The following is a 21,165-nucleotide window of genomic DNA, read 5'->3' as shown; positions in this document are numbered from 1 at the left end:
TAAGTTAGTGGCAAAGAAATGTAACTTGAGAGCACTCCTTTTTAATGCAGCACTTAGTCCCCATTTTGAGGTACTATATATGAGGGAACAGGGTGAAAAATATTGCATGCTATTACAAATACTATGCCTACCGCTTACCGCTGAAACTCCTGTTTACTAAAATAATTACCTTACCTGACACAACATACTTGCTGATTACCAAGTATTCACGCCCTCACATCTACATTGTGCCTGCATAAGCATTAACATGTTCAGTTCTGAGTATGAAGAGCTTTCAGAACACAAAGGTAACACCAAGAACTCTAACACTCATCCTAGCAGTGTCCTCGTTACTTCAATAAGTCTGTCTGACCATCAGATCCTGGAAGGTGGTAGTGTTTTTTAACCTCAAAAAAATTTAAGAGCCTATGCTTGTACTTCTGCTATTTTAAGTACTTTCCAGAGGTCTTAGCTATGAAGTATAGAATATTTATTCTACCAAAACCTTTCAATTGATTTACACAGGTTTTTAATATACGAAGATCTGTGTATTCTTTCATTATTTTTTTTTCTTTTTATTTCAACAGTTTGAATATTTCAGAATGCACCATGTTCAGTTTGTCTGCCATTTTAGAAAAAGTCAGTGAACTTAAAAACAATGGATACTTTTCTATGCTAGACCTGGTATTTACAAAGCTCTCAAGCTAATTTTAAGCAGTAGTCATTGATGTTCGAGCAATAGACCTGTGACTATTCCATTTGGAGAATGCTGAGAGGGGTTCTCATCACTGTTTAGAAACACCTGAAGTGAGTTAAATCAATGGAGGCATGCTCTTTTTGGTGGTGGACAACAGTAGAACAGGGGGCAACAAGCAGAAACTGGAAGACAGGAAATTCCATACTACCACAAAGAACTTTTTCACTGTCAAGAGTGGTGGAATAGGATGCCCCAAGGGTTTGTGGAGTATCCTCCTCTAGAAATATTTAGAGACCTGTTTGGACAGCTAACTACTGTCACAACAGGGTTGCACCAGACAGTCACCAGAGGTCCCTTATAACCCCTCCAATTCTTTGATTCTGTGTTATTAATTTACACCAAATCATCAAATACATAGTAATAATACAGCAGATACTTAAAACATAAACACTACTGAAGTGCAAGAATTAGGCTATAACTTATATTAAAACAAGAAACACTTATACTATCAGTGGTACTTTGAAAACATGATATAGATTCAAATGTCTATTTATGCTTCCATTATAAATCCTGTTTTGAAGCTATTAAAGACTTGTCCTGGTTGATTTCCATCAATGTGAAGTCTTGCATTACAATTCTTCATTTAGATGCACATTCACTTTCCTAATATTGAAAAACATTTGATGTAAATCATTCCAGATCTTTTCATTATTAGATGAGCTTATAACTTTATTGCTTTTCCAACCAAGCACAAAAGTCTAATATAAAGAACTGATATAATCAGCTCATTCTTTTTGTATTAAGTTTTATTTTTCAGTGTCCAAGAGGAAGAGGTTTCCTCCAGCACATTCATTCTCAAAGCTTCTTTAAAATGGCCTCCCAAGGACGCATGCTAACAGCACTAAATCTACAGAAACAAAAGGGACACACAAAATGCAAAGCATAAATAAACTTATAAGCAGGTCCAGCACAGTACCTCTTACTCACACAGAAGGGCCTTAAATTTCAGTCTAGGCAGATGCAACCAGTTGTGTAACATACATGTTCTTTTATGGAGAGCCTTAGCTTTTAATGGCCATTAGGTACAGCCCATAACAGCTATAGCTTTTACAGAGATCAATCTTTATCTCAGTTTGGGTGCACAGGTGTTTTTACAATATGAGAAAGTGAAGAGAATCAGAGTATCATGAATTAAAAGAGATCCAGCAGACTCAGCTTCACATAGGTACACTGACTTCGAACCATCATTTCACACCTCAGAGGAACAGATCACAGAGTTACTGAAACCTTCCTCAAAGCTCCTCCAGAACTGATCCTTCCTTGCCAAGAGGAGTAGACCTTACAAACAGAATCCTGGAGAGAAACAGGTACAGCTACTTCAACACTTCAGGATTAGTAGACTGAGAGGGCACTTTCAAAAACACACATATACCACTTCACCTTGCACAGCAAAGCAGGTATTGGGTTCTCTTAGGATGAAACTAAATTAGAGCACCCCCTGTATTCCACGCACAGATAGCCCACGGTATCAGATTGAAGCTTATACTTCATATCTACTCTTCTCGGCTCATACTACTTCATATGGGAAACGGTTCAGCATCTCACCACAACACAAGATGCAGGATATTGCACTGCTTGAATTTCAGTTTTCCAGGCTCTACTGTGACCATCTCATAAATCTTATGAGTGTTACACAGTAACTTGTTTTAGTCACAATAATGAAAAAAATGATAACAAGAAAGTTCTTCATTGCTGATAACAATCTAATACATAAGTCATAAAAAAAGAAAATCACCACAACCCCCACACCATATCAACAATTAAGGTATATCATCAAATAAAAGTAATGATTCCTGTTCTCCTAGGAAATGCCTTCACTATTTTTAAATTGATCTGTCAAGTTGGAAGAAATACATGGGCAAAATCCATGGGAAGAGTGAATATAGGAAGTTATATTATTTGCCCTTCTACTTTGTGAACTCTGGTGCAGAAAGCTCTGTCCTACATGAGAGCCTTATTTTCTGAAAAAGACAGCTCACATTTCAATCTAACCAAAGCTTCACTACATTGATTTATGTTTTAAAGATGCACACAGGAAGAGATGTTAGCCTGCAAAAGCCAGTGGCCAGATGTGATATTTCAAACCAGTCCCATTTTATTACCTTTTCAGTGTCATTTCAAGGGTTTAATGTGATTTCCTCATCTAGTCATTGGCAGGCCATCTTGGAATAAGCTGATAAATTTAAAATAAAACAAGAATACTTGGGACAGTCAATAAACCGTACAACCAAGCAGTCATAACAGAATTTGCATACAGAGATTACAAACAACTGTAGCCCATAACTTATCACTTACATCAGCATGTATGCAAGAGTAACACTGTATGTTTGCCACCTAAAAGCCTTTACAGTGATTTCAAGTGAGCAGTAAGTTTTAATCCATCACTTGTGTAAAAAGCAAAAAGTAAAACCCATGAAAATTAGAAGACAGGTTAACAAACACCATGGGAAGAAGACTGGTTTGTATAGGCTAAGAAAGCATTTCTCACATCTGTATCTGAAGCCCTTAGAAAAGGCCGGAAAGCACACAATCTTGAAAATATACTCAAGTCCCCTAAACGCTTTTGTCACAATTCCTCATTATATGTTCTTAAAGAAACAACTGTAATTGGATGAAAGAATACTCTACTCTTCATTTCCAAACTTTGCCTACTGATGTATGACAAAGTGAAACTGTCCTTTCTAAACATTCACTAAGACAGTACTTGAAACATACATATTGGGTTCTTCACGGTTCAATAAACTCAAATGATCAGGATCAAATGGTGTGAAGAAGACACATTAAGATGAATAAGAGCAGGCCACGAAACTTAAAGATGAGCTAGATGAGGATTACTGTGACAGATTGCACATTGCATTAAGCAGATGAACAAAGATGAATGCAAAGATGCACATGGAAAAAGTAAAATTGTTCTTCTTTCGTACTAACATTTGACATGGGACAGTTACCACCAAGGAAAGACACTAGAATTGACTCACTGTGTAGAAACAGACCAAAAGGCAGCTAGAAGATGTTAAGAAAAATTAAGGCAGAAAGCGTTGTAATATCTCTCCAAAAGGCCATATATGCCCATTTATGAATTCATATTTCATATAGTTTTATTAATCCCATGACAAAAGAGAGGTATAAGAACAAGAAAAGATGCTAAGTGTTGTCAGGACAAAGTTACGTGAAAATCTCCTTTATAAAGGGATTAAGCAGATTAATTTGCTATTTAAAGAGAAAACTAAGGAAGAGAAATAGTAGTACTCCACAAAATTATGCATAGCCTAAAGCAGCTGGAAAAGGGATTATGCTGCACCTGGGTCACAACAACCTCCACCATCAATACAAGCTGGGGGATGACAGGATTGAGCATGGCCCTGCCAAAAAGGACTCAGGAATACTTGTGGATGGCAAGCTAGATATGAGCCAGCAGTGTGCCCTCACAGCCCAGAAAGCCAACCACACTACATCACAAAAAGCATGGCCAGCAAGATGAGGGAGATGATCCTGTCCTTCTACTCTGCACTGGAGAGACCTCACCTGGAGTACTGCATCGATATGTAGAACCCTCCATACAGGAGAGACACAAATCTGTTGGTACATGTCCAGATGAGGGCCACAAAGACGATCCAAGGAATGGAATACCTCTCCTATGAGGACAGGCTGAGAGAGCTGGGGCTGTTCAGCCTGGAAAAAAGGAAGCTTCAAGGGAGACCTGAGAGTGGCCTTTCAGTATGTAAAGGGAGGCTGTAAGAAAAAAATGGAACAGACTTACTTTATAGCAATCTGTTATGATAGAAAACAAGAAGAAATGATCTTGAACAAAAAAAAAAAAAAAGACAGAGAGAGAGAGAGAGAGAGAGAGAGATTTAGACTGGATATAAGAATGTCACTCCTGACACTGGAGACATTTGCGGTCAATCCAGACAGGGCTCCAAGCAATCTGATTTACTTGTAGGTGTCCATGTTCACCACAGGGAGTCAGACTCAAGAGGCCACTAATGGTTCCCTCTAACACAAACAATTCTATGATACTAAGAGTACTAGGCAGCTCTCAGCAGTCTTTGTAAAAGAATTTGAAAATTAAACCAAAAGTAATTCTGCTTTTCATATAACTTTTCATTACAATTTTTTACATTTGCTGCCAAAGAATGGTAAATCTCAGATTAGGCCAATTTTCATGTAGTCAGCCCCATGTGTAACCATTACAACATGAACGCTCGAACACAACGCCCAGAGGGCTAAGTGCTGGTGAAGTATAGCAGAGTTCAGACTTTGAACCACTTTGAACTGTTTGGTGAATGCTACATGCTCTCAGGCAGCAGGCTGAGAAGATCCTCAGTTAAACTCGGTACAATGAGTGACCAGGCACAAATGGAAAGTCAATTAAATCTTTCTCAGTCAGCCTTGATAAGGGTTGATCAAAGGAAAGACGAAGGAGCCCTCAACCCTTTCTTATTTTTAGTCTCCAATTCATTATTCATACAAAATGTGTTGTATCTCCAGTTCTGTAAGGAGTGTGTACACAAACATGTAGCCTGTAAAACTATCAATTCCATTTATATTATGTCTTTGTTACGTGCAGTTTCTTGGGAATGGTTTGGGTTTCTCCCCCCCACCCCCCGTTATTTAATTGTTCTTCCACACAACCTCACATCGGGAAGTAATTTCAATTGGTTAATTCTTGCATAGTATGCAGAATGTCATTCCAAGGACTGTAGAAGAGCTACATTTTTTTTTTATTTTTTTTTTTTAAATTCAATTCTATTTCCTGAAGTTTTTATTAAAATTAATTTTAGCATAAAACTTATTTGATCACTGCAAATGCTAAGCTACACTTCCAGGGGGGTGGGGGGGGAGGAAGAAAGAAAACTGGTCATTGGCAAAAATTCATTATTTCCACTTTCATAACAGTCATTTTCTATGAAACCATATGCTTAAACTACTAACAGTCCTCTGAGAACCCGTTCAGTTCCCCTACCTGCTACTCTCACAAGACGGAGAGAACAGGACTGGCAGTTTTTGTTTTTCCCTCACTCACTGCTCCTGTTCTCTTGGTGTGGACTTCAGTCTGACAGAGAGCTACTAAGTTTCCCCTGAAACCACCAAGTCATATCTGGATACTTAGTTACATTATGCAAGTGTTTCCTGCAAGATGTAACATTTCATCACACTCTGATATCAACTACATTAGATAAATAGGGATTGGATAGGGAGAAATTAAATTAAATTAAAAAAAATAAAAATCACAGATGGGAAGAAGTTTTTTAGCACAGTAACCTATATACTGAAACTACTCAAACAGCTGCCTAAAGAGACTTTCCAATTTCAGACAATGTTTAACTACATGATTTAAAACAGACACACCCCTATCTGAAGGAGTAGTAGTTTGGTGAACATAATGTAGATTCTGCTAGAGACTTACCAACTGCTGGACAGGTTTCCTAGTTTAGAACTAGCCAAGGTTTCCCTTGGTGCAGCTGTAAGTGAACGTGGCACCAAAGAGCATACCAAGGATTGTTGTGTTCACCATCATCTGCTCATCAGCAGTTAACCTGTCAGCCTGCTATTAACCTGTCAACATCTGCAACATAATTACTACTGATTTTTTCTTTTAAAATATGAAGTTCTTGAGTGCAATAGCTTACCTTCCCACTAAAAGCCATCTTCAGAAACAAAGACTACTCAGTGCAGTTTTGCATAATTCTCTGGATTTCAGAGGCAGTGCATCAATTTACATTAAAGCATTTCACAATTATTATTTTTTTACACTATCAGGGAGATACAGAGATGATTAAAAGTCAGGGAACCATCTACTCCATACAAAGGGATTTACTCTTTAGCATTGTTTTGAAGACAAATGAAAAAAATATTTGTTCCACTTTGGTCTTGTTAAATTGAGTAACTCTTACATCTCCTCAGGAAAGCCAAAGTGAGAGAAGCCTAACTTTCCTCACAGGGAAAAGATCATATACGAAGACTAAGCTGTAGCTTGACCTTTATCTTCATAAGTGATAACTCTCAAAAGTGACCAAAAGGTTAACTAAACTCTAAAAAGGTCACCTGTCTTTAATCTGACCGTATAGATCCTTTTCTGATGTTCAATAATACACAGCTACTGTTCATTAAATATCATCCATCCATTCTGCATTTTCACCTCCTATTTTCAGCAACAGCAAGGTTTTTATTCTGTCATATTAAATAAATTGCAACTTCTTCCACATCAACACATTTTCTGGAATAGGAAGTATTGTAGAATTATGCAGGTAAATCACTAATTGTTCTTCTTCTACTATCATTCTCCTACAATGCCAGGTACTCAGTGAGTCCTGACTACAATGTGTTTTCCTCTTTGCCCTAGTATGCTTTTTTCTCTCCACACTATTACAATAGTCATCTATTTTGCTCCACAGAAGCGATGCATTTCAAATTGTATTCAGCTAAAACACAGTTCAAAACAAAAAACTAACCCAAAATTTAGGTTTAGTTCCTTTCATTACACATTAATCAAAATCCAACTCATTAAGTAGACAAGTGTTACCTTCTCATTTTTTCATCAAATATATAAAGAAATTCATGGAAAAGAGACTTTATCTAGAACTAATTCTGCAAGCTCTCATGGTTTTTTGTAGATACCTATTAAAGTCAGCCTATGTGCTCAGTGTGAAGAACTTAACCTTTCACTTGTTTTATGAAATTTGTAATTCTTAGTTTTGAAATAATATCTAGCACAGGATCTGCTAAAATACCTTTCAAACTACCTCCATACCATCAAGGTGAAAAGAAACAACATATCAAATGACACAAAGCATGTGCTGGATGAGCTTCTTAGTCTCACTTGTTCCCGGCATTAAGACAAAGACTATAAGAGACCCAACCTCAGACACTATCTGCCTGCTAAACCTACAATAATACAGGAGGAAATGGGATGTAGATAACCATCAGATGATTTTCTTCCAGTTTTCTCCTATCTATAAGATAACTGTTGTCCTAATTACCATATTTATTGCAAAGTTCAGAAGTAATTCTGCACTGTTATGCCCAAATTTGTGCATGAAAAGTCAATCTGGGCATTAATTCTAACCCAGCTCAACTGAACAGCAATCATCATCCAACCATGCACTAGTTTGAAATGCTTGAAGAACAGGCTATGAGAAAGCAGGCTTTCAAATGAGGGGCATCTCTTGAAAGCAATACCAGACAGATGTGTACAAGACTCAAGATGAGGACAAGGCAGATTTAATTCCCAGCAACTGAACAGTGCAAGACAGGTCTGCTTGTCTGTGATACTGACATAACAGATTCAAGTAAATCCATCTTTTCCTGGATGTGAAGTATGCACCAGTTCAATGATTCCTGAGAGAATCAAGGTTAAACAAAAAGAGAGAGGTCCTAATCCACACAGCTGTAGTTTCTAGTCTTCTAAGAGCTGTATAGCTCTTAAGCCATCTCTTGATTTCCTACTGCAGCATTTTAGCCTGGTTCCCTCAGGGGAGAATTACAAGTGAAATATCATCAAACATGATACTCTCACTTGCACGCAAATGCATGTACATTCTTTCACAGGTCTTGGTCCAAGATCGGAATCACTAAATACCACAGCTCAACGACTGAGATGCTTAAATCAACAGAACTAATACTTCCTCATTTGCAAGAAGTTAAAACTAAGCATGTCATGGCATTTGACAGTCCCACACGTTTCTGAGCAAACTGCAGAAGGTATCCTCTTAACCTGCATAGTGTCATGCCAAAGGGGGGGGGAAGGAAAAAAAAAAAAAATCAACATAGAGAGAAAGGTTTGTGGCTCAATGAATTAGTGAAGCTGCCTTCTGACTCACCCTTCTCACCACACACAGGTTCCCATATAAAAGATAATCACTCCTTTGGATTCAAAGAAAAAGGAAGGATGCTTTGTCATGTTTTGCCAAAAGCTAAAGAGGGTAAGAGAGATTAAATGGATTTAATGGGAGGGGATCAAGCCCTCAGTTTTAGATATAAGCTTATTGTTGTAAAAGAACAGTAAAAGGGTCAGAAGGGATAGGGGCACAATATGCAAGTTTGCACATCTGTTTCTTCTATCTACATAATTCAATCTAACAATAGCAGAACAATGAAGTGCCATTTCTATTTTCAAAGTTGAAGTTTTTCCTCATTTCTTCTACAGCATCAGCAAGAAACAGAAGCTCACAGGCTGAACCATACAGCATGCACTACAGGTCAGCATCTTAAATCTTAGGAAGAGTTGCAACGTGGTCTGACAAGTGCTGAATAATCTATTATGAAATAAAATAGAATCACTTAGGTTGGAAAATACCTTCAAGATCATGATAAGAGGTGTAATCATTAATTCACTTCTTGAATCTTCCAAAGGCTTGTTTGCTTAAATATATCTACTCACAAATACAGTGGGGAAAACGTGTGTATGTAAGGCAAAAAGAGTATGAGGAAAAATTATTTTCATCCCAGCATACTTAAAGGTCTTCTCACAAGAGTAGACTTCTAAGCAGCAGTCCTTATATATGCAACAACAATAACCAATTTCTTTCAAATTCAGTGAGGTTACTTTGATCAGAGAAGTTCACAAACCTTGCACTCTAAAAATTAAACAGACTATAGATTTGTCTTTTCTGATATCGTCTTTCTTAACTGATTCCTATGCATCAGAAGACAACACAAGAAAACCCCCAGTGTTAAGAACTAAATGGTCAAGCACTTGCAACTTCGAAAAGCTAACAGTTATTACTCCAAGAAATTGTCTCCTGCCTTTTTTCTCCTTCATTCAAATTCCTTCTCTATTACTACTTTAAATGAAAGAGTTCAAGTTGAAACAAAGTCCAGAACCGTGTCAAGACTTCAACTCAACAAGGCTTGGAGGGGTGACTGCCTAATCTTTTTATGTTTTTTTTCTTCAAAGATAACAGGCTTACAGACTCTAACTGTGCTTTATTAAAATGCTTTCAGACATCATTTTGCAGGATGCACCTAAGCGGAAAAATCTTAAATCTAGTGGATGATCAGATTAAAGAATCTGCTGAGGCAGAACGTCTCCCTCCCACTACTCACATGCCTGAAACAAGGAAAGAGGTCCACTGCAGTCCCAATTACCAGTCCAGCAGCTTTCAGCACTTCCCCAAGTTAAGCAAACATCAGACAACCCTCTCTTGGGTCTGTGCCAAGTCTTTCATCACTCCCAAAGTCTGGCTTGGCCAGCAGTTCCCTGAACTGCTGAAAGCAGGATCTCCACTTGCTGCACATCTCACTAGCTGACCACAACCTCCCTCAGCCTGAGCACACCAGGAAAGCAGCACATTCCCCTCTCCCCCCCACCCCCCCTTACGTCAGCAGCCAGGACACTGTAAACAGATCATCCTCCCTTTCCAGAGGCAACTTAATGTGACATAAACTGTTCAGCTTGCCTGATCAGCAAAGCACTTCTCATACCACCCCTAACATGCTACTCTAAACTCCAAACACTCATTTAACCCACTCTTGAATATTTAGCCTTTTATACTTTCAAATACACTTATCTGAACTCTTGATGTCAGTCTGCATGATAATTGCCTAACACTGAACTTTGTTTTCCAGATTTCCTACACAATAAATAAATAAAAATTATATCACTAGCTCAGAAATGAGATTCAGGTGGATGGTGGCACCCTGTTTTCAGCCAGCATTTCTCATCAACAAATTGGACTGGCCTTGCATTCAGTGAACTCACTTCTCTACGATAATCTATAGATTATCTAAAAATTCTGCTGAAAATTTAACTGAACAGGAATAGAAAACAGGACAGGATTTCTTGCTGGAGGTACCTGCACCTCTCTCATCCAAGGACCTTCACACTGTGCTGCATTAAAGAGTGGATACGCTTTTTTCTCCCCCTTCAGAGGTTAGCCATTTCAAGGTGGACACTGTATAACTTTTCTGTGAGGCTACAGGACCAATGAGCTGATGAACACAGCATTATTCCTAATAAACCTGATAAACATAGCATCTTCATGTGATAGCGTGTGTGAAGTTACTGCATATCTGTCAGTTGAAAGCAAGGTTTTTGTTTCAGAATGAGAATATATGTCCTGCTCTTTCTCATTTCCTTGAGGAGTTTCATGTAGTTTTTGAAGCGATAGATTAAACATAACTTTTGCTTCTTAAATAATATCCTTCACTAAATAGCATGAGACAACCCCATTGCCCACACCAAATAATTTCTAAGACAGAAGATGTTATCAGCTAAATCAGACTCCTCATTTAGTTCTCTCCCGCTTCCCACTGCCTGCAAATTTGTCAATTACAAAGAAGAAAATGAATTGTTCTTAGTGTCACTCTCTTAAATTTTTTCCCCACTGCAGAAGAAAAGCTTTCGGCTGAGAAACAAGTTACATCACAAAACTAAAAAAAAAAATAAAAGAAAAGAAAATACGCATGAACTTCAATATAAACTTGACTTCGATTTCCCAGAAATTACAAGGTCTTGATCTCCAGATCCCATCAAAAGCTTCAAGTTCTCAGCTATTGCTGCAATCTAAGAACTTCATTAAAACTTTCTTAGCCTTCACAAAACTTCAACCCTTAAAGAAGCTGTAAGATACAATTGTCGCAAAGACTATCAGCAAAGGGTATAACTAAGTTCATTATATATTTCCACAGCTGTGCCAACTGCAGTGCTCAAAGCCAGTGCATTCAAATTATCATACGTGACCCCATGGAGCTGATAATCAAGGGAAGAATTTGAACACAGAGAAAGGGAGAACGAAAAAAGGATGTTAGAAATACAACAATGAACCAACTGTAGAGTATTGTAAAAACCAGTAATTGGTGATATCACTTAAAACAAACATACTTCCACAGTGGCAGTCAGCCCTTAAATGGGGTTTAAGAGAGGTGCAGCCAGGCTCTACTCCTTCCATTCACACAGGTGAACTGCCATCAGCTGTGCTCCCATGGTTGACCCAGTCTTTCCCCTAGGTGATCAATCAGTAGTTCAGGCTATGACTCAACAGTTCCCATACAACAAATAAATCCACAGAGGTATGGGAAAAAATAAAAAAATAAAAATCTGCATAATTAATGAATAAAAATATTTTAAAATAATGTTTATTTCATCATTATCTCTTTTAATTTCTACTTTTGCATGTTTTGTAACATACATAACAGGAGCATGTAGGACATTCATTCAATTTATAAGCAGAAATCAAAACATTGGAAGTGCGCACTCAAAGGTTTTTTTTACTGGCAGAAGTGTGCAATCAAAAAACAAAATTAAGGAACTGCTCTAGATAACATATCCATCTAAGAGTAGCACTTTGAATATCTGTGAAGTATTTAAACCTCTCTCTAACATCTCTAGCTACAATTTCCTGCTCAAGCTCTAAGCCATATCAAATAACCAAAACACCCAGTAACTGTTAAATGCATATAGTTATTACATAATCAAATCTTAATGCACATGCAGTCTTCTCTTTTATCCTTTATAGCCTCTGAACACATAATATAATCCATTTTCAAGTACCAAACGAGAATTAAGGTTTTCAACTAACTGATCCATTTGTTTTCAAACTAGCCACCTCAGTCAAGGCAGAGGTTTTTAATGGAAGCAGAATGAAAGAGGGCAAGAGGGCTATTTCTTGAGCTTGTGTGTAACCACCACCACCACCTGACCACTACAGAGAAACATTCTAACATTCTTAGGTTTCATTCTCCGCTTAGTCAAAACAAATAAACCAAAAGCAAGCTTTCATGAATATACATAAATAATTACAAGATTCAGAAAGTACTACCTCCAAAGCAGTTATTTTTCACTCAGTTCTATTTCATTATTTATTATGCATCTATTTTTAGAGCAGCATCGATGAGCACAGAGGTTGGTTGGTTAGCCACTCCTCCCCCCCCCAAAAAAAAAGAAAAAAAAAAAAACCACAAAAAAACAAACACCAAAAAACCAACAACCAAAATCACTGAGGTCCAATTCCCCCTACAGTCTTGAAGGGAAATGCATCTAAGAGTAACTATCAGGAATAGCATCCTACAGGACTCCAAACCTATCCCCCAGCCATTGATTACATTATCTCATTGTTTGCTTGTGGGGCTTTTTTGTGGTTTTTTTTTTGTTTGTTTGTTTGTTTAATCCCATCCCTCAGGACAGGTTTTTACTGAAGATTTTTGCAGCATCTTAGCATGTTCAGGCTTACAGTTGCTAACTGAAGCCCCCACACCCTACTCCAGCACATGAAAACAGCCCAGATGAAGCAGCTTGCTTCAGCTCAGATGATATCAACCCAAACTTCCTATTTTTGTTTCTAACTTATTTTCACTGCCTTTGAACAAAGCCACAAAAGCCGGCGAGCTGAGGACACATACACAGCCCCAAGCCACAGCTTGCCATTCACCCGAAGCACATGTGCACCCGCACCTCCACCTGCCCCCAAAGCCCCGCAATGCACCCGCTACCACACCACGCACAAAACCAAACCTCGCAACAGCCTTCCAATCTCCTCCCTTCCCTGATTTAACTGCCTCTCACGCATTTTTTACCTCTTTACACAGCAGCAATGCGAGCTCTCCCGACACGATCCCTGCAGCAGCCCGCTCCCAACAGCTGTCCCCTCCTCCTCCGGACCGGACCGAACCGGGTTGGGCCGGCTGACGTCAGAAATGAAAGTGCCCGTCATCCCTTCTAGAAGGTTCCTCGTGGCCCCGCTCCGTCTGCCTCGCTGCAGGCTGAGCCCGTAGCCTTTGAGGGCTTCAAAAAGAGCCCCAGACTTCCTCCTGCTGTATCATGCAACAAATTAATTTTAGGAAGCATACAATGTTTATAAGGGTGTGAATGCAAATTCTTCATATGTGAATGAAAAAAAACACAAAAGCAAACCAAAACAACAACAACAAAATACTCTTAACAATTCTGTAGACAATGCCTTTTAAACAAAAGTGGAATATAGGTGCACATAATTTAGCCTGCTGCATTAAAACAGACACAAGAAATCACTTTATCTCTAAAAGGACTCAATGTATTTCCATTCTCAGGAAAAAATATGTACATCTTTTCAAAAGCAGATCAGTAGCTACTTTTGTAACAATCTTTTATGCTGGTACAACAGCAGTGCTTGGAATAGTTGTATTTAGCTTTCTTGTTCTTGCTCTGGCATCACAGAACTATATATAGGGGTTGGAAGGACCCTCTAGAGATCATCAAGTCCAACTCTCAACACTCAGCTGCAGGCTTTCTTCGAGGTGAAGTGGTGATGAAAAGGAGAGCAGAGAGAACAGGGGTGCAGCAGCTCAGTCACAATGGTTGTCTGTCAGCCCCACAGAGACCCTGCAAGAAGGGCAGCTTGGAGCTGCTTCTGCAGACACTAGCTCACTTGGCATGGTAGCAGGGGCTGCTTTGAGTTTTCTGCCTCTTCTATCCAAAGCAGAAGCCCAGTGGGGTGCCTACAATTGGGCCTTTGTTTCTTACCCTCAGGCTGCTCCAGCCACAGTGGGAACCACCTCACCCCAGGAAGATCTCTGTTTATACTTTCGTTGTATTACAAATATGTTATACATTTTTCTCTTCTGGAACCAGGAGGCGGTGCTGGCCAGCAGCAGGGAGGATGACAGCTTCTGTGGTGGCCTGCTCCTCCCGCCTTGTGTAACACTGACTCACCTTTCGGTATTAAAAAGAAAAATGTAAGCTGATAAGCTCTCCCCAGGCAGCATTTTCGTGCTACCCAAGACAGCCTCTGTGGCTGCAGAGATCCTTCAATAACCTGTCAAGAGCGGGCATCCCTGTGTAAAGAGCTGTTCGTCCCTATATCTCATTTTAGATTGATGTACGTACCACTTTCATATCCTTCAGCTCAGCGTAACATTTGCCCTTTCATGTTCTCAGTTTAAGCCACTGGGAATTCAAAGCTATTTCAAAGCATAATTATAGCAATCTGCATATAAAAGGCTATATGTCCTACAGAGGGTTCAGTGGAAAAAAGCAAACTCCTCAAAAGAAGAAAATTAGAAGTAAATCCCACAACTAAGATTCAGTAAAGTTAATACATCTTTCATCTGATGTGAACAGTCTGTGGATTTGTAAAGCCACTGGAAAATTGTCTAAGCCACTGTACTGAGTCAGTCTTCCTCTATAAAATAATGTAGCTGTTACAAGGGGCCCACCACTTCAAAGCTCACTCTCTCCTCTTGTGCTGCCCTGTGCCTTATTGACCTCAAGGCATGATGCAAGGCCCAGTTGTTTAAGTGAGCTTTGAAGGGATGGAGAGCTTCCATACCATTCTACCCACGGGCTGCTGCCAGCTCTTGAGGAAGGAGTGTTCTGAAGCAACTTCACTGGCTAAAGATGTCACAAAAGGTAAGAAGAGGACTTTTAAGTAGGCAAATCCATCAAGAGGCTTTCTCTAAAATCTGTACTTTGAAAATGAATTGTATAAAATGGTTTTGCTTTGTCTGTATCATGCTGCCCTTTTATATGGCAAAAGGTGACATATGGGAATTGTATCCACAAATGTTTTATATGCTACTTTGCCAAAATCAGGTGAATCATAATATTCCTCAGACTTGCTGAATATGAAGGGTTACCCAAATCAAACTCTTTAAAATGCTTAAAAATCACTAGAAAGTTTTTTGTTTACCTTACTTGCTTTACCTACTTGGCTTAAAATACCTCTGGCAATTTTTTATTTATTTATTTTTTTTTTTTTTTTTTCAAGTTGAGTTGCACATAGTCATCAGATTTAAGGAACATCATAATCAGTTTAAATTGGAATATTTACAGCTTCATCGTGTTTATTTGTAATACCACTTTTCTGTGATTACATTTCAGAGGTGGTTTCTCTATCATATAACTTCTCCTTCTTTCTAATTTTCTAGGATTCTCTAGTTTTCCAGTCTTCTCCACTGACTTGTCATCACACCCTCCGTTGTGCCATTCCCTTTTCAGGGGAAGCTTAGTGTTCGTAGTGTTCTTCCTCAGTTTCTTCTTTCTTCATCATAAATCTACAGGTTGTTTTTGGAGCAGCATAAAGGTACTGAGAAGGCCACTCCAGTTAAGCTGCTGTTACTTTCTCATAACAACTTTTGCAAAAGCAGTCACCCCTGTCACCCACTGTAGGTGAGATACTGCAGAAGAAAGCACTCCTTCCTGTCTTTCTAAGATGAGTGTGAAACACTAGTAGTCACTGGTTGGCTGAGAAAAGCCTCCCTGAAGATTTAAAACCAATGTTATTAATTGTATCAGTAATCAGAGAGTTTGCATACAGGATGTTTAGAATTACAAATATATGATTTTTTTTTCTATGAACTTACTTTGTGGAGAGGCTGGAACATTTCATTTTAATAATGGAAGGTGACAGTAGTCTGGACACTCAAAGGTACTGGAACAGCTCAGGGAAATCAACAAAAATGGGAAATGTACAACTATCGTTTCTACCTCTGGAGCCTTTTGTTAGTAAAATACCTGTTTGTTAATGTTATTCAACTTTATTCTCTTCTATGAGAATGATGTTGTACTGCTTTCTAAGTAATAAGAAAGCTTTCAGTGTGGGTTTAGTTCTGATTACATTTTCTAGGCCAAACTACAATAAAATGACTAACAGTAAGTTTTTATTTTTAAACAAACTTTGAAGCATCTCCTTTATTATAGGCAATTCTAGTGTGAGAACATGTGTTACAAAAAATAAAATGCTGGTGAAAAGATTGCAAGTAGAAAGACAGGATTTCTCAAAAGTTCTTGAGAGACAGCCTTTGGTCCTGATTAGGAGTGTTTTCGTGCTTATTATTTGGAGAAGTAATAATTTGCCTTTATTTTAAAATCCTGTATATTTTAGAAAATGAGTAACTTCAGGCTTTTAGCAGAGAAGCATTGAAGCATATGGTAATCCCAGTCCCAAACACTAAGATGTGCCTGCCTGTGCCAACTCTTAATTACCACCTCATTAACACTCAGGTGTCAATTGCTGGTGGCAAAGGCAATACTCAGTTGGCCTGGTTTCTGTCATGCACAATGTAATTAAATTGACCTCCGCAAAAGGAGCCCAGTAGTTGCCTGATACCACTTGGACACCGATTGCCGCACTAATCACAATCGTGTAATTTAGTGAATCACACAGTGTAATGAGGGAAAGACTCTGGAGAGCACCAAATTGTACTTGCATATGTAATAATGACTTTAAGGACAATTAGGGAAATAATCGTTGCTCTGTTTTCTTCCAAGCTAATAATGAACTGCAGTACTATTTGAATATGTGTTGTTGATTTAAAACTTCAACTGCTGTCTACTATTTTAAAATAATGGTAACCAGCAATTAAAATGTATTTTAAAAAGGATGTATTTTTGTACCGGTAAGAAAGCTCTAGCTTCATTAGCAGCCCCACAACACATTACAGTTTCAAGTACTATTGGCTGCCTAATTAGGATCTGTGACCTCTGTTGGGTTCTGGATCCCAAGAGAAAAGGGTGATTAAATGTATGTCTCTGTTCTCCAAAATGGGCCAGTGTGCAGTCACCCACACCTCACTGTGTCCTGCGTGCACAGCAGTGATGTGAAGGCAGCACCCAAAAGGTCATCCACAGATGAGGGAAGACCAAGTGCATGCCACTTCCAAGTGAAGGCTCTGACCATGACACAGGCACCCAAATGAAGCATGTGAACACATTTACTCATTTTAGCCAAGATTTTAAAATTGCAGCTTTCTCTGATCAATGTATAACCTTTACAGAGGACTGTCTTGGAATTTCAGAAGACAGAGCTCCTAGACTTGAGTTTATTATATTGAAATTTTAGCACTTAAGTGAAGCATGACAACTCTGCCTTGAACTCTGATAATTAAACAGTAAAATGAGCATGGTGAAGCCATCTTTTATTAGTATGTTTGTGCTTTCACTTGTGCAAGTGCTCCACCTATGAATATGTCTCCTATGTGCTATTGTTTTACTAGTATTGATAGACAAATAAAAATCTGGTCTATTTGGTCCAAAACCAAGTTTGAGCAGAAAAGAGTATTTTGTCCATGAATTCATATACTACATATATTTCACCCATTAACAGATAACATATGATCCTATTTTATTATGTTGGCCCATGATGTCAGAGGTGGATGTTGGTGATGTGGCAGTAGAGTTTGAACATTCTCACCAGTATTCTATTGTATTTTGATGTCATGTAACAGATGGCAGCAGAGGGACAGTCTGACAAAATGGCATCACATCACACACATGGAAGCATTTATGAAGCAAAGGTGTGGAACTGAAGCAGAAAAAATTGCACTTGTTGACATTCATCATCACTTTCTGAATGTTTATGGACACCAAACAGTGGATGTGAGCACAGAGAGGCTGTAGGAAGTGGTTTTCAACAGCGGTGATAGCAGTGTGAAATACTAGCTTTTGCTACAGCTGTATGAGAGTGGCATGCAGGCTCTTGTTCATCATTTGTGAAAATGTGCAGCTAATGGTGGTGACTATGTTGAGAAACAGCATATCATAGCTGAGAATTTACACAATCAAATAGTGCCATTGTGTTTTTTGTATCTGTTTTAATTTCCATGGAAATAAACAGGAGGCATTACTTTCGGAGCAACCCACACTTGCAATATGAAGCAGAATTCTTATGAAAGTTACTAGCATATAAAAGGGCACAGGGACGTTGGATTATGTCAATGCATAACACATGGTAAAAATAAAAACTGAACTTAAAACTCTGCTATAGGTATTTGTCATAAAAATTCTGATGTTATTTTTCTTTTATGCTGATACCAGTGGGATATCTGAGCCCTGAGATCAGTTATGATCAATTCAGTTGTCACAGTGAGTGGTTAAAAAACTGTGCCAAACAGTGATGAATAGATACTGAGTTGGGGGAAGAACAAAGATTTGAAAAAGTAAAAATTTTATTTCCTTGAAAACGATGCAAACATATTTGCTGACAAGTTTATGCAAAACATGCAGAAGGAGAAAAATAATTTTTAGAGATGTTACAAAATCTAAAGAATAGATGAAAGTGTTTCGTTGATTATGTGTTTATTAAAGGTTGTGAATTCTGGAGAACTGATCCATCTAACAAGGATAAAGCAATGCTGTACAGAAACTACGAACAAGCAGGGAGGATGTCTCTTGAAGAGTGACAGGCCATCGTGGAGAGATGCTTTCTAGTGAAGTGCTAACAGCTGTAGCAGGTGAGATGCAATCAGTTGAAAGGTATCCAATCTACAAACAGGGAATTCAACACTGTTTCATGTATAACTTTCTACCTGTAAAACAGTACTCAGCATGGATTGCATAAATATGAAGCTAAGGGAAGAAGAGAGATTCACTATACCTTTCCCAGCAGACATCTGTAAGTGTATTTTGTGTTTGTTGAACAAAGAAAACTTAACACTTAAATACAGCTGATGGAAACACTGCATACATAATTATGAGAGAAAGGAAGTCAGACTGTTTCTTAACATATTAACTTACTTCTGAAAAATACTGCCTATATACATATAGCACCCTTTGACACAAACAGGACCTCTGGATGCTCAGAAATTCATAAAACAAAGCTTTTTAGGCATAAAAGCAACTAATTCCTTTTTGTCCAAAGTTATGTAAGAACCTCTCCTCAGCCAGGGTAAGGACCAGCTGGCACTTCTGCATCAATGGTCTGTGCTCTAGGGCTCCCCAGCTTGTCCAAAGAGAGGGAACCCAAAAGTGGCTTCTTGGTGATGTCCAAATAAGGTTAAATTAACTGTGCTAAGGAGCAGATGGCATAACGTCAAGAATACGACAACTAGCTGTAACCTTATGAGGCTCCAAACCTTTTCTGACTTTATTAACTATTGTACAGTATAAGAGCACATAAACAATCCTAATAAAAATGCTTGACATTTAAAGGCATTTTCCATTCACATTTTGAGAGGCAAAGCACAATACAAATTTGGTCACAAGTACTGAGATATGTAAATGACTCTTATAAAGCGCTTACCCCACATTCCTTTCACAACATTGTGAGTTACTCATTCATCACCTGTATTGTCTGCAGCACTCCATCTGTACTTCATATTGCTTTCCTCCCCTAAGGAATCAAGCCCTCATTTGTGTGTGCGTGTGTGTGTCTTTCCTCTCCAACTCAGACTTACTTTCTCTTTTTGATCATGACAGCTGCTGGTGATTTAACATACAAATGGCAGCCAGAAATCAGCAGGCCACGGAGTGTAATTTGTTATACCATTTTGCCTTTGACTCTGCACACTCTAAGGGGAATAAAGAGAAGGATGGTGCTGATATAATTCAAGGTGATGAGCAGATTCTTCTAACTTGAATGAGCTTCTAGTGATCTTCCATATTGTTTAAGGGTTCAAAGCCTTCTGAGATTTTTGGCTATTTTCTCCCAATTTTGCTTCTATATGTTGAGATAAATTGCAGGAGGAACAGAGTAGGGTTTTAAAATACAAAATCAATCCAGAGAGGTGTTCTCACCAGCAGGGAGAAATAACAGTCTCTCTCATACCTTTCCTCCTTCAAAGACCATAGAGGAACACCAATCCTGGAAATAGGATGGGAATAGGGATAGGTCTTCACTTCTAGCTACATAGTCTAAAAGCACAGTCTGAGGGGCTGTCAAAAAAATGGACTTCAGCTATTATCAGTTTGCTTCAGTAGTACAGAGGGGTTAATTCAGACACACCTTAATATCAGCTCATGTATTTTGTAGTGTAACTTTTAGAGGGACCAGTGTGTCACTTTTTAAATGTTTGCATTCATGGATTCTTTACGTATATTCACTCAGTTATAAAAATGTAGTTCTAAATAGATGTTTGGTATTTTGATTAATGGACCAGTTTACCTTTATGATAGATGACAGGGCTAGATATTTACTTGTAGACAGGAATCACATTACTACACACTACACTAAGAACCTACCTTTATTCTTATTGATTATTTAAACTAGTATTGCAGAAGAATTTTAGCTACATACCAATGAGTGTAGAAAATTTCTTCAAATAAATATATATTCATTTGTTACCTATGAGCAGAGATTGAGCAATCACCTTGCTTTTTCATGATACTCTCAGGCCAATTTAAGCATCTGGGGATGGAAAGGAAACTGGGGAAAAGGAGAGGCAGAACTTTCATAGATACAAGGTTTTTCTTTGCAAGAGCAAACCAAGACCAAGAAGACAGAAGGACCTTGAGGAATATTAGTGACAACACATGCACAGGAAATTTTCTTCTTTATTTGAAACATCTATTTTCTGCAGTCTAAATACTCTAGTATTTTACAGTAACATAGCAATAAGGAAAAAAAAACCCCAAACTATCAAAACTTCATCTCAAAGTGAAATATTCCTTTTTCCACTCTCTTTGGAATATCTCTTACAAAAAAGGCATATTGTGCCTGGCACCAGTACAGTCTGTAGGAAAAGATTAGATGAACACGTATTGGTGAAGGCATTGCCAGTGCTGGTTCTGCAGCCAG

At 38.4% G+C, this 21,165-nt stretch overlaps 2 protein-coding genes across 7 annotated transcripts in view; both read right to left on the bottom strand.

Moving 5' to 3' along the window:
- LOC107313128 (uncharacterized) overlaps nucleotides 1-15,044 on the bottom strand; it is a 542,029-nt gene extending 526,985 nt beyond the window's left edge. For all 6 annotated transcript variants that reach the window (XR_014945262.1, XR_014945263.1, XR_014945264.1 and 3 more), the window contains exon 1: nucleotides 13,253-15,044. Coding sequence is in view for 3 of the 6 variants with exons in the window: in XM_085544922.1 (XP_085401048.1) it covers nucleotides 13,253-13,389 (137 nt within the window). In the remaining 3 variants the exon portion in view is untranslated. The remainder of the gene's footprint in view (nucleotides 1-13,252) is intronic.
- A 3,536-nt stretch (nucleotides 15,045-18,580) lies between these two features.
- PCDH10 (protocadherin 10) overlaps nucleotides 18,581-21,165 on the bottom strand; it is a 42,932-nt gene continuing 40,347 nt past the window's right edge. The window contains exon 6 of the mRNA XM_085544920.1: nucleotides 18,581-18,914. The gene's annotated coding sequence lies outside the window, so the exon portion shown is untranslated. The remainder of the gene's footprint in view (nucleotides 18,915-21,165) is intronic.

Source organism: Coturnix japonica, chromosome 4 (genome assembly GCF_054131305.1).
Source record: "Coturnix japonica strain WE chromosome 4, WE-NBRP24, whole genome shotgun sequence".
NCBI lineage: Eukaryota > Metazoa > Chordata > Aves > Galliformes > Phasianidae > Coturnix > Coturnix japonica.
This window is presented reverse-complemented; position numbering and strand designations above follow the sequence as displayed.